We start from the raw sequence: 17,321 nt of genomic DNA on the forward strand, positions 1-17,321 counted from the left end.
ACACCTTCGAAATACCTGTTGCTGTCCCCCATTGCCCATTTTTCTTCCCACCACTATCCTCCTCTGGCAGCCAAACTCACCTTGCATCCTTCACAGGCGTGGACACCGTAATGGAAGCCGGAAGCGATATCACCGCAAACCTTGCAGAGGAGCACCATCCCTCCGGTCTCTGTTGACGGAAGAGGAAAACTGTAAGTAACTCTCCACTCTGGGCTTGTGCAGCTCCGTGCTGGGCCCAAGGGGGACTCCTGAGATAACTGAAGCATCTTCAGAGCAGCCAACTGGCCTGGCCAAGCAAGGCTCTTCTTTCTGCTTATGCACCTTTGTTTAAAAGGTAAAGGTATCCCCTGTGCAAGCACCGGGTCATGTCTGACCCTTGGGGTGACACCCTCCAGCGTTTTCATGGCAGACTCAATACGGGGTGGTTTGCCAGTGCCTTCCCCAGTCATTACCGTTTACCCCCCAGCAAGCTGGGTCCTCATTTTACCCACCTCGGAAGGATGGAAGGCTGAGTCAACCTTGAGCCGGCTGCTGGGATTGAACTCCCAGCCTCATGGGCAAAGCTTTCAGACTGCATGTCTGCTGCCTTACCACTCTGCGCCACAAGAGGCTCATGCACCTTTGTTTACCAGTATATTTATATCTCCACAAGGACCCCCAGCCCAAAAGAGGCAAGATTGGCCTCAATCAGGGCCAGGGCTTTCTCACTGCAGAAAACAGTAGCTGCAGAGCATACCAGTAGGCAATTTTCAGTAATTAACTGGGCAAGTGGGAAGCAGCGATGGGCAGCAGGGAAAATCACAGTCCTTCAGTATGTTCAAAGCACGGAACAGACATTATTGTCCTATAATCCACACAACGACCTTGCGAGGCAGGCCGTTTGTCGCAGACAGGGGGAAAGACTTGTGATTTGAACACACAAAACTGCCTCGTGCCAAATCAGACCCTTGGACCACCGAGGAGAGTCTTGTCTATTCGAAATAGCAGCGGCTCTCCAAAGATTCAGGCTGAACTCTTTTGCGTCCCCGATTTACCTGGTCCTTTCAGCTTGGAGGTGCCAGGGAAGGAAATTGGGGCCTTCTGTCTGCCAACTGCTCTAACACTGAGCCACTGGCCCCTTCCTTGCAGTGAGATCTGAAGCCAGGACATCCTTGCTGGAAATTCACGGTCCCTACCGTGACCAACCACATTCCTACGCAAGGGCAGATTTGTGGGATTTGGTTTTTAGCCCTTGCCAGAGGCTTGTGTCCCCCCCACCACACACACACCCAAAACAAACAAAGAAGGTGACGGATGGCCGGTCACTTACTGGTAAAGGTGCTGGTGGCTCCGTTCTGTTTGGCAGCGGGCACTCTGCTCTGCGTCGGAGGCGAGGGGCCTTTGTTGGAGTACCGAACGGCCTCGGGGAACTGGAAGGCTACCTTGGGTGAGGAGGGCGAGCTGGCTGTCTGCGGCTTGATGGCCCCGATCTCGGTAAGCGTCAGCTCTTCCAGGGAGGAGGGCAGGGAGTGTTGGGGCGAAGGCACCAGGTATCCACTGGGTGGGCTGCCCGGGGTGGGGCTGGAGCCTGCAGTGGAGCCCACGTACAGGATTACGCCACCTGCGGGTAGAGAAGGGAAAGGGTCAGAGCAGGAACCGTGAATTCCACCGGGAAGTTTGATTCTGACAAGTGTTTAGAAACAAGCAAGAGCCAGGGGTTGTCTTGTGGGCAACGAGTGAAAACAATGGGTCATCTTGTGGAAACTGAGTGAAAATAATGGGTCATTTGCAGAAAATGAGTGAAAGCAATGGGTCTTCTTGTGAAAATGAGTGAAAGCATTTCCCTGAAAGCGCTACAACAAAGCGCTTTTTGCGGATCGGTTTCAGGAGTGTGGCAGTGTCTACGACGTTGTGCATAACCGCATTTTTGTAGCGATTTCAATTTGCCACACTCCTGCTACAAAGAATCTGTGCGGAATGACCCTAAGAGCAGAGAAGACATCCCAGACCCACTGAAACCATGCCACTTCAGCATTCCCGTGGACCCCTGGTTGGGAATCTCTGCTTTAAGGGGTCCCAGGACTTCTGCTTTATTTTGCTGCAACGGAGCTAAGGTTGCTAGATCCATGTTGGGAATTTCCTGGACATTTGGGAGAGGAGCTTGAGGAAAAACCTCAGTGGGGTATAATGCCACAAAGCTCACTCTGTAAAGCTGCTGTGCTCTCCAGAACTGCTCTCCGTATTCTGGAGACCAGCTATAATTCCTGGAGAGCTCTAGGCCCCACCTGGCAGTTGGGAACCTAGAAAAACATGGCCACCCCTCTGAAATTATTACGGTGGGCCCTGAAAGCTCACTCCAGTGCCTGCCCAGCTTTCCCTTGAAAAACTCCAGGGAAAGAGATTCTGTCGTCTCCCTGAACAGCATCTGCTTCCTGTCCTCTTACAAGGTAGCGCCAGACTCCTGTCAAAAGCAGTGGTGAAAACATTCATTGATTTCCAACTAGGCTAAGCGAGTTCCTTCTCCTGTCCTTCGTAGGCAGGGCAAACAAATGCTCTCCCTTTTCCCGAAAGCCTCATAAATATGTGTCAACAGTCTGACCTGCCAAAAACTTTGGAGACCAGAGGCAGCCATTGAGAGAAACGGCCCCAAACAGGGGTGCTGTCGCCCCAGATCTCCAACTCCCTTCTCAAAGATTCCTTTTAGCGAGGCGTTAATCCGCAGCGTTGGCCGGGAGGGGGTCAGCAGCCAAAGGTGTGAAGCCGCTGACCGACTGAACACATGCCGTGCGACTCCGGGACAAAGCTGGAGGGGGGGGGGGACAGCAGGAAATGCAGCCCAAGAGACACGTGCTGTGGGAAAGTAGGGCAGATGGATGGTACACAGACACAGCCACCGAACCAAGGCAGCCGTCTGAAATGCATCCCAGGAGGGAAGAGCGCAAAGGAAAGGCAGGGCCAAGGCCCCACAAGACGATCCTGCCGATGCCAACCAGAAATCCCTTTGGCTCAGAATGGGGCATATTCAGCTAGGGCCACTTAAGGACACAAGCACATGAGGGTGTGATTCATTAACTGTGTGGCAGTGTTGCATAGTGGTTAGAGCAGGGGTGGCCAAACAGTGGCTCTCCAGACGTCCATAGACTACAATTCCCATGAGCCCCTGCCAATATGCTGGAAGGGGTTCATGGGAGCCCATGGACATCTGGAGAGGCACAGTTTGGCCATCCCTGGGTTAGAGTGTCAGGCCTGCACCCCCACCTCTGCCACGAAAGCTCACTGGGTGTCCTTGGGCCAGTCACACTCTCTCAGCCTAACCTCCCTCACAGGGGTTGGTGTGAGGATGCAGTGGAGAACAGGAGTACGACGTAAACTGCTTTCTCCGCATTGGAGAGAAAGGTGGGGTACAAAAGGAGAAAGTAAATAATATTCTTTAGACCGTGGCTGATGCAAAAGGTTATCAATTTAGGAATACCCTATTTGTCGCATGGTACTCTCGCATGCAAAATGTACCATTCTTGCGGGAATTCTTCCAGCCCTGGGATGTGGGGGTGGATGTGCTCCCTACCATACTGCAATTGAGGTTATATATTCAGGTGAGCAGAAGGATCACAAGAAGTAGGCATTCGGCGTGTAGCAGGGAGGGTATTATCCATTCTATAAATGCTTTAACTTTAAACTTTGAACCTTTGTATATCGCTTTTAATGCTGTTACCCATCCTAAGCAATATGGAAGGGCAAGATTAAAATAAAAATAATAATATCATGGCCTGAGGGCAAAATGCATCTTGTTGAGAACACAGCCAAGGAAATTCAAAGCCGTGAATTTAGGCAGATTATAAGTGGGTGGGCAGAAGGGCATCAACTGGGCAAGGAGTTGGGGGTCACTGTGGGTGGGCTGGTAGTTGTGAATTTCCTGCATTCTGCAGGGGTTGGACTAGATGACCCTGGGGATCCCTTCCCACTCAATGATTCTATGATCTATTTGGGACTCTCATGTGATTGACAAAGCATGTTCAACCAGTGGCTCATTTTATGGCATCCAGGCTGTCTGATCTCCCCTGATGATTCTAAAGATTCTACACACACTCCCAATGTGGGGCTGCACTAGAAGACAGACAAGGAACCCCCTACTTACAGGTCTCCTGTGATCCCAGCCTTAGGTTCCTCCCAAAATTCCTCCCAAAAATTCCTGATGCACCATCAGCATCCTCCAGCTACCCTCATCCCCCGCTTCCTGCCCCCAACCCTAAAATCTTGTGTAAAGAAAATCGCACAGAGACTAGCAAGACACACATACCTCGTCCTTCCCCTGCATGCCTGAAACTCTCATACTGCACATCACACACACACACACACACACACGCACGCACACGTCCGCATGTGACCTATATCAGCAACAGGAGATGTACTTTCCAAGCAAACACATCTCCGCAGCCTCGTTCTCGCCGTCTTTTGGTGACAGAATGAGTTTAATTCGCCGCAAGGACTGATCATCGTCACTCGGGGAAAGAAAAAGAACCCTGGCTTCAAAAACATGTGCCAAAAATAAACTGCTTTTTTCTTTCTTTCTTTCTTTCACAGGCATTGTGATGCTGATGAGGCCAAGGATGGCCCGTTTGAATTGCAAACGTTGCTGATCTTATGACCCAGTTTGGATCTTGAAATGGGTTCTTATCGAGGGAGGATTCCATTTCAAGACCACTGGGCAAGCCGTCGGGCTGCAGGGGAATCCAGGGAATGGTTCTGTGGCCAGCTCTAGCCCTGCAGGTCAGCCATTGGTCTAGAAGACAGGTTCCCAAGGGTTGTTGTTGTTGATAGGTGCAAAATCATGTCCGACCCATCGCGACCCCATCCTCCAGGCCTTCCTGTTCTCTACCATTCCCCGGAGTCCATTTAAGTTTGCACCGACTGCTTCAGTGACTCCATCCAGCCACCTCATTCTCTGTCGTCCCCTTCTTCTTTTGCCCTCGATCGCTCCCAGCATTAGGCTCTTCTCCAGGGAGTCCTTCCTTCTCATGAGGTGGCCAAAGTATTTGATTTTCATCTTCAGGATCTGGCCTTCTAAGGAGCAGTCAGGGCTGATCTCCTCTAGGACTGACCGGTTTGTTCGCCTTGCAGTCCAAGGGACTCGCAAGAGTCTTCTCCAGCACCAGAGTTCAAAAGCCTCAATTCTTTGACGCTCGGCCTTCCTTATGGTCCAACTTTCACAGCCATACATTGCAAGGGTACGGTGACCTAAAAGCCCAAATTCACTTGGGGTGGTGACCTGCTTTTAAAAGGCAGGCACAAATCAATCCAGTCGCAAACAAACGGGATCTGTTTTCACAGGCTTCATGACCCACTTTAGTTCAGGACCCAAAGGCGGGAAAATGCTAATCTAGATCACCAGAGATCTCAAACTTTTGCACCATCAGCCACCCTAAGGTGGATCTAATAACTGACCGGTCCCTCAAGTACATGGCTGAAGGGTCACCTAGGACCGGTAGCAGGGCTGGACAGTCCCCCCTTTCACAAGAGGCTGAAGGACAACCTGCCTTGGTGTACATGTGTGAAAACAACTGTTTTTAATATATTATTGGTGCACTTGGTTTAATAAATATTTGTAATAATTTTTTAATATTGTTTTGCAGCTCAACCTCTGAGTTCCTGACTTCTGTTCAGGTTGGGTTTCGGTTCCCTTTTTGGTTTTGCACGGAATCAGCGTCAGTCAGACAACAAGATCTCCTTTAACCTCAATTTCCCTGCTTCTGACCTCAGTCCTCTCCCCCCCCCCAGCTTAAAATTCCAGTGCCCCCACCACCACAGCCCACTGGGTCACGTGCCGCTGCAAAAGTCCTCAACCGCATAACACAACACATACTGAATATTTTGTTTCCACAGGCGCTTCAACTGTAAAATCCTAAAACAAAACATTGGTTGCAACATACACGTCATTTCCCCCCTAGATGAACAGCATTCATCTGAGAGCCCAAAAAAGCACAAGAGAGTTCCAAGGGGCCCTTTTAACATCTGGCCAAAAGTGACTGGAGAGTTTCATCCTTTCTTGGTGTAGTGGTTAGGAGCGCGGACTTCTAATCTGGTGAGCCGGGTTTGATTCCCCCTCCTCTACATGCAGCCAGCTGGGTGACCTTGGGCTCACCATGGCACTGATAGAGCTGTTCTGACCGAGCAGTCATATCAGGGCTCTCTCAGCCTCACCCACCTCAGAGGGTGACTATTGTGGGGAGAGGAGAGGGAAAGTGACTGTAAGCCGCTTTGAGATTTCTTTGGGTAGAGAAAAGCAGCATAGAAGAACCAACTCTTCTTCTTCTTCACTAATATCAGGGCTCTCAGCCTCAACTCCCTCACAGGGTGTCTGTTGTGGGGAGAGGAGAAGGAAAGTGACTGTAAGACACTTTGAGACTCTTTCGGGCAGAGAAAAGTTTCTTTGTCACATCTGGTCTGCAAGGGTACAACCCAACCCTTCCAACCCTCTAGACCTATTTCACACAGGAATACCCTTACCCAAGAATCTTTCTTTAATGAAGTATCTTTTAAGAAGGAGAAGAGCTGGTTATTTGTACCCTGCTTTTTACTACCCAAAGGAGTCTCCAAGCGGCTCACCCTTGCCTACCCTTCCTCTCTCCTGTGCGGGAAGTGGGGCTGAGAAAGCTCTGAGAGAACTAGGACTGGCACAAGATCTGCCAGATGGCCTTACGAGGAGGAGGAATGGGGAATCTAACCCGGTTCTCCAGATCACAGGCCGCCGTTCTTAACCACGAGATCACGGTGGTTCTGCCAAGATTTTCTCATAAATACAGAATTCGTGAGAAGCTGCAGGCACAGTGGCAGCTCACAGCAGCCGGCTCACGACACCTCCCTAACGTTAGGCTGCCTATGTGCTTAGAAACTAATGACACCACAGGGAGCTGTTTTTAATTAAAGATTGATTCAGTACTATACAGGCTTCTAATTGGTTTCTTGCTTCTAGCGCCCACCCTAAAGAGGCTGCAAGCAGTGGCGGGAGGGGAGTCTCTTTTCGTTGTGGTCGAGGGAAGTAAACAAGAGATGTTCAGAGGTGGTCGGCCATTGCAACCTGAACTTCCTTGGCAGCCTCCCACCCAAACCGTGGCCAGGGCTCACCCTGCTTGGTTTCAGGGATCTTACAAGATCGGGCCTATACAGGTCAGGGCATATGCTCTTTAGGGAGAAGGAATGTTGCTATTTAAGGGGGTGTTTTCCCCCTGGGCCTGATTCCTAGTCAAGTGGGGCGAGTTCCTACATAACTAAAACCTCCTGGATTTCACCTAGAATCATAGAATCATAGAATCATAGAGTTGGAAGGGGCCATACAGGCCATCTAGTCCAACCCCCTGCTCAACGCAGGATCAGCCCAAAGCATCCTAAAGCAAACCTGGATGTTTGGGAAAGAGGACCAGTACATAGTTTTCGGAGGAGGTCTCTGAATCTCTTCTTGGCAACCTCAGGGAAGTCTGGGGAAAGACGCTTCCCTGCCTGGGAAGCCGGAGAGACACTAACAGTGGAAAAAGCAGGGCTGGGGGGGGGGAGGGTCTGATTCAGTCAAAGGCACCTTGGTAGGCTCCTCTGTCTGGCCACTGTTGCTTGGGGAGCCAAGAAGCTCCCATTCCAACCATGCAAAATTTAGCAGGAACAACCTGCTCCAGCTAAATTGTTTCCCCCCCCCCACCCATCACAGTTATATTCTGCTTTTTCCAGGTAGAAAGTTAAAAGCAAATTCCATTTTTTAAAAAACTGCAAATGAAATTTGGGGGGGGGGCATCACCTGGGGTCTAGGTGGGTGGGCAGGTAGCTGTGAATTTCCTGCATTCCACAGGGAGGGGGTGGGGCTAGATGACCCTGGAGGTCCCTTCCAACTCTATCATTCTATCAGATCCCCTGACTTGGATCAGCCCTGCCTAAGGTTGCCAGCTCAGGACTGGGAAACACCTGGAGGCTTGGGGGTGGAGCCAGGAGTGGGAGGATTTGGGATGGGGCAGGACCTCAGCGGAGAATGGAGCCTGTTCTCCAAAGCAGCCATCTTTGCCAAGGGAACAGATTATAGAGGAGCTGTAATTCCAGGGGATCCCCAGGTCCCACCTGAGGGGCTGGACTCTCTAGCCCTGATTAATATTTGGATGGGAGACCACCTGGTAAATGCAGACAATGACAATTCCCCTCCGAACAGCTCCTGCCTTGAAAACCCCACAGCAGGCTTTCTCAACCAGGGTTTTGTGAAACCCGGGGGGGGGGGGGGTTCTTGATGGCCCTGGAAAGGCTCCCTGAATGGGTGGGAGTTCATTAATTTTAATATAGTTTTTAAATGTGTCAAACATTTACTGAGCGACAGGACCATATATGGTCCATATCGGGCTAGTCAAACTGCGGCCCTCCAGATGTCCATTTGCTGGCAGGGGCTCATGGCAATTGTAGTCCATGGGCATCTGGAGAGCCTCAGATTGGCTACCCCCGGACCTGCTTAAATCCCACCCCTCACCTCTCGGGCATATATGCAGCGATGCTTCTCAGCCATATTCTGCAGGATCACGCCACTTCTGGGGTCTGAGGAATGCTTCGGGGGTTCTCAAGGGCAGGGGTAGTCAAACTGCGGCCCTCCAGATGTCCATGGACTACAATTCCCAGAAGCCCCTGCCAGCATTCGCTGGCAGGGGCTTCTGGGAATTGTAGTCCGTGGACATCTGGAGGGCCGGTTTGACTACCCCTGCTCAAGGGTAAAAAAGGATAAGATAGGCTGCCTTACAGGGTTTCCACAAATCGACTTCCACCTGGCACACACACACACAACCAAAGGCTAAAACCAATAGACTTTTCTCTTAAGAACGGATGCCCAACCAGCCTGCAACAGCATCCCTGCCAGGTTCCTCTCAGCCCCCCCTCAATCCGCCCGGCATCCCCTTCCTGCGAGCAAACGGGCGTCCCGCCGTCCCCTTCCGCCCCTTCTCCGTGGGGCAGGCAGGCAGGCAGGCAGGCGGGCGGGGGTCGTGCGCGGGCAAATCTGTGCCAAGCGCGGCTATTCTTAGCGCCTGCCAATCGCGCGCACTGGCGGAGGCGGAGGCGGAGGCGGGCCGAGCGCGGGTTCCCAGCGCGGCCTCGCCTCGCCTCGCCTCCCCTGCGGAGCGGAGCCTCCAATCGGGTCAGCGCCTCACGTGTCCGCCTCTGGCGGCTGCCGCGGAGCCGGCGTCCAAGAACAAGCAACGTGCTGGAGCCCCGCCAAGCGGCGCCCGGCAGACACCTGACTCGCCGCTCACATGGCCCGCCTTGCGCGGCACAGCAGCCGCCAGCCAGGCAGGCACAGCTCCCGGGCGCACGGAGGCGCTGCTCGCCGCTCAGGCCGCCTTCCTTAGTCTGGGCGCGGCGCCTCTGGCCATGTGCAGAGTGCCCTCCTCGGAAGATCTCTCAGAGCAGGGGTAGTCAAACTGCGGCCCTCTAGATGTCCATGGACTACAATTCCCAGGAGCCCTTTTCAGCATTCGCGAATGCTGGCAAGGGCTCCTGGGAATTGTTGTCCATGGACATCTGGAGGGCCGCAGTTTGACTACCCCTGTCTCAGAGCATTGGGAAAGCCAGATCTCAGAAGCTAAGCAGAGTCGGCCCTGGCTAGTATGTGGAAGGGAGACCTCCAAGGAATTGGGACATGGAGGCAGCCAATGGGGAACCACCTCTGACCATTTCTTGCATTGAAAACCTTACAGCAGGGGTAGTCAACCTGTGGTCCTCCAGATGTCCATGGACTACAATTCCCATGGGCTTGTGGGAATTGTAGTCCATGGACATCTGGAGGCCCTACAGCAAGGGTGGCCAAACTGTGGCTCTCCAGGTGTCCATGGAGTACAATTCCCATCAGCCCTGGCCAGCACATGCAGCTCATGGGAACTGTAGCCCATGGACATCCGGAAAGCTGCAGCCCCACCCCACCCCCCGCCCCCGCCCTCGCCCTACAGAGTCACCATAAGTCAACTTTCCATCGCTATCTTGCTTGTGAAAAAGTCAAACCCTCTAGCTATTCTGCCTCACCTAACAAGTAGGAGGAAGTTTCTGGTGGTTACTCATCAGAGGCGTTCCTCGCACGGTCAGAAAGCCGTGATATTAAATGTGGAATCAGTAGGGGACAGTGTCAGGTGAGGGCCAGGAGGCCCACCTGGTCACCAAGCTCAGGTGAAGCTTGCATCAGCTTTTCACTAACCTACCATGCTGCTGTTAAGTAGTAGAGAGATAGGAACAGACCTCCTGGGGTTTTGGTGGTGGGAATTGCTATTAAGTCCCATCCGACTTATGACGACTCCATAGGTGTTTTCAAGGTGAGAGATGTTCACAGGTGGGTTTCCCCTTGCCTGCCTCTGAATTACAACCCTGGTATTTTTTGGAGGTCTCCCTTTGCCTCCAAAGTACTAACTAGAATTGTCCCTGCTTAGTTTCCAAGATCTGGTGAGAACAGACATCAAGATCAGGGGCCTGAGGCCTTAACAATGGCCAGTTTGTGGGGAGGCGTCCCCTCCCTTCCCTGCCAGCGTCGTGCAAGGTTTGAAAATCAAACCTTTGTTTTTAAGGCCAGTGTTTGTCGCTGAGTAAGCACACAATCGACTGCAGCAGCATGCTCCCCTCTCCACGCTGCATATCCCCCCACCGACCCCATCCAGGGTGGCATTAATAGCGACTGCATGGCATGCCACTTCATCCATCAGCTCAGTCGCAGCTTCGGCACTGCTGACGCTGCAGTTGGCTCCTCTGCAGCGGTAGGGCGTGAGTGCGTGTGCAAGCTGGAGAAGCCATCGCAGCAGCCGCGCGGGCAATCCTTAAGCGGAGGGAGCATGGGTCTCAGCCCTGTGCCACTTGACATGTCGTAGCAGGAAAAGGGATTGCTGCAGTGCGCGGGATGCCTGGCAGGGCAGAAATCAATCCGCCGCGCCTTTCCCACCCTATTGTGCTGGAGACAGCCGCTGCAGTCGTTTCTACCTGTGACCTCGATTCACCCAATAAAGGCCAATTCAGCAACTCTGGCACATGTTTACCAGGCACTGTGCTATCTCCGAAGCACTTGGCAGCTGGGGGAGCCCTGTGTATTTTGGAATCTAGGCCAGAAGACTGCTGTGTCCTTATCCCCCCTCCCTCCTTTCTTTTTAAAGCAGCGAAACCTGATTTTCCTCCTCCCTCCCTCCGCAGATGGCAGCCAGCCGTGACCCTATTTTGGGCTTCCTTATCGGACCGCTTTGAAGCCGACCTTGGCACAGATTCCCTCCAGCTGGCTAGATCTAACTAAAGTTTGCAGGAAAGAAAAAAAGGCTCCCGTTTCTCTTGCTGGGGAAAGGCGGTCTGGCTAGCCCATCGCTAATGGGAAAATTCTCAGTTCCACATTTAGCTCTCAAAATGTGGAACTCCGAACATCCCTAGTGGACACTAAAGTAGGTGATAATTTAAGGTTGCCAGCTCTAGGTTGGGAAATACCTAGAGGATTTGGGGGTGGAGACTGAGGAGGAAGGGATTGTGGAGGGTAAGGACTGGAATGGGATAAAATGCTATAGAGCATATGCTGGCAGGGGCTCATGGGAATTGTAGTCCATGGACATCTGGAGGACCACAGGTTAACTACCCCTGATGTAGAGGATGGACCATGAAAAGGGATGGACCATGTTCCCTAGAGTTCACCTTCTAAAACAGCCATTTTCTCCAGGTAAACTGATCTCTGTCACCTGGAAATCAGTAGTAATCCCAGGAGATCCCCAACTATCCCTTGGAGGTTAGTAACCCTATAACTTGAGGTTCAGATGTGGGCCTAGATTTTCATGCACCAAACATTGTGAACTGATTTAGTCTAGCTGGTTGACTTTGGGGGCAAGGTGTGTAGGGAGGGGAATCAATTCTACTCCTTATGTTTTAGCTTTACAGAACAATTCTGCATTACCCAAACAGATTTGGGGGGCTGGAGGGTTGGACTTTGGGTTTCAAGACAGCCATGAGCTTCAACCTGAGTTGCTATTTCGGAGCCTCAGTACTGCCATCTGTGAAATGGGGTTTCTTTGTTTTGCCCTCAGGGTTGTTCCAAGACATGCTGAGACACTCCAAGTAGACCTAACTTTCGACTCCTAGAAGTAGGAAGCTCTCAGCTTTGATGTTATTTTATTAAGAAAGCGCTTTCACATCTTTGGGTGAAGGCAGACAGGAATTAATCCACGTGTACGATATAATCTTGCAGAAGGTTTAAATTTGGGGTGGCCAAATTGGGGCTCTCCAGATGTCCATGGACTACAATTACCATGAGCCCCTGCCAGCATGGGTCTATCCTAATCTTCTGGTCACTTTCTTCTTCTTTTTTCGGTCAAGTCACAGCCAATTTATAGCAGTCAAGCCACGGACATCAAGATACTTTGTCAGTCAAGTTGCTATAATATGGCTTTTAAGGCAAAAGATCGTCAAAGGTGGTTTGCCAATGCCTGTCTCCAGTCATTCCATGATAGCCTCCCATCCAAATATTAACCTGTTCCGCACAGGAAAATCCAGCTGCCAAAGCACATTGAAAGTGCATTATCCTATGTGTGCAGAATTGGCCCAGGACCGACCCTGCTAAGCCCCTCAAAAATATAGTTCCGCTTCCTGTCCACTGTGTTCCACATTTCTTAATAAAACCACAGAAGACGCTTAACACCTCAAGAGTGTTTCCCAAACATATTTACTACATCAGCAATTCTCAAACTAGGATCCCCTGAGGGTTCTGCACCTTTTGTTGTTGTTGTTAAGGACAAATGGTAAGGCCTTTGAAATCCATCCAAGCTCCATTTTCTAGGAACAGCAGGTAGGTATTTGCCTGGGGGAGTGCTCACCATGTTGCCATCCCAAATGACTGTTGAATTTCCAAATCACCCTGCCGCATACTTATGTCAAAAGTGCTTGCCTTGACCAGGGCCTGTTTCTGAAATGTTAGAGGCCTCAAATATGTTAGAGGCCTCAAGTAGTTCTATCTGGTCACCTGGTTCACAGAATTGACTACAGGTGCACAGTGTCCTGAATATATATATATAAGGAGCCAACTGGCTTTAACAATTATTGTATCTATTGTATGTTTTAAATATGCCGGTTTTATTTGATGCCTGACCACTGATAAAGGTGGTAACGCCAAAAAGTGTCTCGTCAGTGGAGGCATTAGTTTGTATGGATGTATTAATTTTATCGAGGTTATGCTGAAAGCTTGGGTTTTAACTGGATTAATAAATACTGGCCTTATAGTTTTGTAAACTGTGTTCCACTCTTGTATAGGCTTAAGTTCATTCCCCCTTGTGTTGACCTTTTTAAGTTCTTAATTTCCAAATCACCTCAGAACCCTGGCCTAAAAACAAGATAACTGGTTTTCGGGAACTGGTAACTCTAGAAATGTGTGGTGTAGGCGCACGATGAGAAGACCTGGAAGGGACCCCTGAAATGTTTTTATTCTGATACTACTACCCTGATACCTCTTGGTTGTGAACAAAACCCTGCCAATCCCACTTCACTATTATTTCCCTAAGATGCGATTTCTATCAACTGAGCCAAGCCATCCCGTGTCACACTGGTTGAGCGGTATTTGCCAAAAACCAAGCACCCTTGACCCCTCTTGAGGAGGCATAGGTAATCGGAAAGAAACCATTTTGCAAACCACTTGGTGAAGTCATGACAGTCCCGTGACAAACAAAATGAAAACAAAACCGACCTTCTATGTAACTAGGGCCAGTAGCGAGGGATTTCTCTTACGGTGCTAACTCTGGGTTAAGAAATATGTAAAGATTTACGGACTGAAAGGACAGCAGGGATGGGCAGCCGAAGCCCACCCTCCAAACCTGCCATTCTCTCCGGGGGAACAGATCTCTGTCATCTGTAGATCAGCTGTCATTCCATAACTCTAGGCCCCATCTGGAGCCTGACAACCCTAACTTTCTCCTCAGCAGAGAAACCCAGTCGGTGCATAAGATTATACCTCAGGGTGGAAAACAGTGTCCTGGCCGGCCCAGTTTGCCATCTTTTGGACCAGGACTCAAGCAAGCCCAGAGAACGATCGGTCCTAAAATGGCAGGCAAATCCTAATCCGCCCCATTTCTCTGTCCCCTCTCCCCATCGGGGCTGGACCCCAGCAGGAGAGAGGCTTGCTTAACAGGGAGAAGATAGTTGGTCCTTCCCTGCAAAATAAAATGTCGATGTGTAAACAAATCAGATTCCTCCAAAACAAGCCTAGCCGGGGCCTTTTGCTGCAGCCTGCCGGGAGACACTAGCTACTCGTGCGGGCTTTAATTTGCCCGCATGTTCCTTCATCGGTGGAACAGGGGCGGGAGGGGCAGGAGAGGGAAGAGGCTCTGTGTTTTTGGCTTTAAGTAGGTTAAACAAATCAGAGTGCATCTGTGGGCTTTGCTGGAAGTGCAGGCAGGAGCCGCTGCTGCCTCTGTAGCAGCAGCGCTCCCAGAATAGGCAAGAAAAGCAAGACACCACATGCCCTCTCCGAGCTATTTCTTTGCTTCCCTGGCAGCTGAAGGAAAGGCAGGGTGAAAACCGGGCCAAATAACTCACAAGTGGAATGCTCCTCTAGGCTTCCATATATATCTCTGTTGCCTCTTTTTTTAAGCTCCAGAGGCAGCATCAAAAGTGCAAAAAATGAGGAGGGATTGCCCTTAAACGAAGTGCACAAAGCCTGTCAAGGCTTGGGGGATTTCAGACGTGGGTTCCCCACAGCCGCGCAGTTGCAAAGGGGGACGATGTAACCTGGTTTAAATTCGTGTCTGGCGAACCCCATCGTCTGAGACACCCGGTGGAACTTTCACACCTGCTCCTCGCAGGCGTTCCTGTCAGACTCGGTTTGTGGCGGCTTGTCCAGGCTGGCGGCTCACCACACGCGCTTTGCAAACTGGGTTGGCTTTTCCTCGGTTTCCGTTAACCTGGTTTCCAGCCGTTCCTTCAAAAAAGGGGCCACGTGAACCTGCCCTCCGTTGCTCGGGGGAGAGGGGGGTATGATCTGAAACCGAGACGATTATGGTCAAGGTGCCAAACTAAACATTACAGACTCTCGACAGTCTGGGAGTGCGTTGCTGAGGGGGGGAAACCACACCGTTACTCACAAATCTCTGTGAGAAAACCTTTCTTCTCACAACCGGACTTTGGGAGCACGACGAAGACGAGTTGGGTTCGTGTACCCTGATATTTACTCCCCGAGGGGGTCTCAAAGCGGCTTACAATCGCCTTTCCCCTCCTCTCCCCACAAAAAGACAGCCTGTGAGATAGGTGAGGCTGAGAGAGCTCTGAGAGAACTGGCTGGCCTGATGGCAGGCAGCAGGCCTCGTGTGTCTCAAAGTGGCTTTTCATCACTTTCCCTTCCTCTCCCCACAACAGATGCTCTGAGGCAGGTGGGGCCAAGGGAGCTCTGAGAGAACTGCGACTGGCCCAAGAGCACCCAGCTGGCTGCATGTGGAGGAAGACTGGGGCATCAAACCCGGTGCTCTAGATCAGGGGTAGTCAACCTGTGGTCCTCCAGATGTCCATGGACTACAATTCCCATGAGCCCCTGCCAGCCGCTGGCAGGGGCTCATGGGAATTGTAGTCCATGGACATCTGGAGGACCACAGGTTGACTACCCCTGATCTAGATTAGAGGCCGCTGCTCCTAACCACTACTCCAAGCAGCAGAAAGTGGTGGATTGCAGTGTCGAAGGGGCAGAATCGTTTTAACATTTTCCTACTATGATGCTCCCTTCAGGGATCTCAGGAGCAAATTTACGTGTATGGAAGGTATCCCATGGGGAGAAAAAAAAAAGCAGGTGCTGGGGGGGCAGAACTGCAGCAGAAAATCAGCAGGTGGAAAAAGGATTAAGGATAGATCCTTCCCTGCTTCTAATGATCACCTCCTCAGACCACTTAGCCTGAAAGAAACAGCCGACAACGTACTCATATCTACATATTTTTGGCAACATAGGTTGACCTCAGAAACAGCCTCTCCACTTGAATGAGCAGTCTTGGATAAGTCACTCATCTGTAAACTCCAGGGCATGCTCCACAGAACTCAGGATGCCTCTCGATCAGGAATTAAGAACTTTTAACTTTCTGCGTATTCTGTGCTGCGTATTATCGGGTATGCTTTGTTCCAAGAGGGATCGTTCAGTCCGAGACTATTTAAAGGATCGACCTGGTTCCCTCATATTCTCCCCCCGCCCCATCCCGGAGAAGCTATTTTTCTGGTGCCGTAAAGCTGGTGGCTAACCAGAAAGGTAAACAGGATCTCCCTGGCTGCTCGACAATCAGAGCAGCTTGACGACAGAGCAGGCCCACACCCTGCCAAAATGGGCTTTTACTCTTAGGCCAGCAAATTCTGCCTGCTGCATTACATTTTGAGTTCGATCTCAGCCTCCCTGGCACCTGCAAAAGCGCCCGCGACGACGCCTGCAGACAGTGAAGTAGGTCAATGTCACCCCGCAGGAGAAAGGGCAAGAAGTAGGGAACGCAGCACTGAGTTGAGAACCGAAAGGGTTTTTCTTTTTGCTGCAACCCCTCACAGCCCAGCCACTATATCACGTGAGCAGGTGAAAAACAGAGCCGGCTATAAACTAGAAATTAAGAACTAAAGCCAGCTTGTAAAATATAGCTAGATATCGCATATATATCATTGCTCACCCATGGCGAGCAAAGGCTGATTCCAGGTAACAAGGTGACGAAAATCTTGTAACCTTGGGAAAAATGGTTTATCTTATACAGACTTTCTCAACCAGGGGTTCTTGAAACCCTGGGGTTTCCTGATGGCCCTGGAAGGGTTTTCCGAATGGGTGAGAGTTAATTCATTGTTTAATACATTGTTAGATATTTATTTATTTATTTATTTATTTATTTATTTATTTATTTATAGTTTGATATACCGCCGTTCGCCAAAAGTTCTGACGGCGGTTCACAATAAAATATAAAATCACAGTAAAATCACATAAAACCCCATAAATACCCCATTATTACAATAAAAATATGGCATTCTATTCTATAACTCTCCCCACTTTCCCCGCTTGTTCAGGGAGAGGTCAGACATTAGTTCTGTAAGAGAGAGAGGAGAGAAAAAACTGGCCGATGGATCAGGGATCTCGGATGGAACCCGGGCTCTGCCCTGGCCTCAACCATACGCCTGGTGGAAGAGCTCCGTCTTACAGGCCCTGCGGAAAGATGGCAGTTCTGACAGGTGATTTATTAGGTGATACGATCATATACGGTCATGTTGACCTGCCCCCCCTCCCCAAATGGCCAATGATGGACAGAGCACGCAAACGCAGAGACCAAGGCGCCAACTGGATCATCCGCTTTGCCCCCTCTCTGCTGCAGAAAAACAGACATGAACGTTGA

General features: G+C 50.8%; 1 protein-coding gene across 1 annotated transcript in view; it reads right to left on the reverse strand.

The window, feature by feature from the left end:
- Positions 1-17,321, reverse strand: part of LOC143833377 (nuclear receptor subfamily 1 group D member 1-like) — a 43,540-nt gene that overhangs the window by 12,299 nt on the left and 13,920 nt on the right. Inside the window, exons 2-3 of the mRNA XM_077329118.1 lie at positions 1,310-1,600; positions 81-169 (exon numbers count right to left, since the gene is read on the reverse strand). Of these exons, the coding sequence (XP_077185233.1) occupies positions 81-169; positions 1,310-1,600 (380 nt within the window). The remainder of the gene's footprint in view (positions 1-80; positions 170-1,309; positions 1,601-17,321) is intronic.

This window comes from Paroedura picta, chromosome 3 (genome assembly GCF_049243985.1).
Source record: "Paroedura picta isolate Pp20150507F chromosome 3, Ppicta_v3.0, whole genome shotgun sequence".
NCBI classification, from domain to species: domain Eukaryota; kingdom Metazoa; phylum Chordata; class Lepidosauria; order Squamata; family Gekkonidae; genus Paroedura; species Paroedura picta.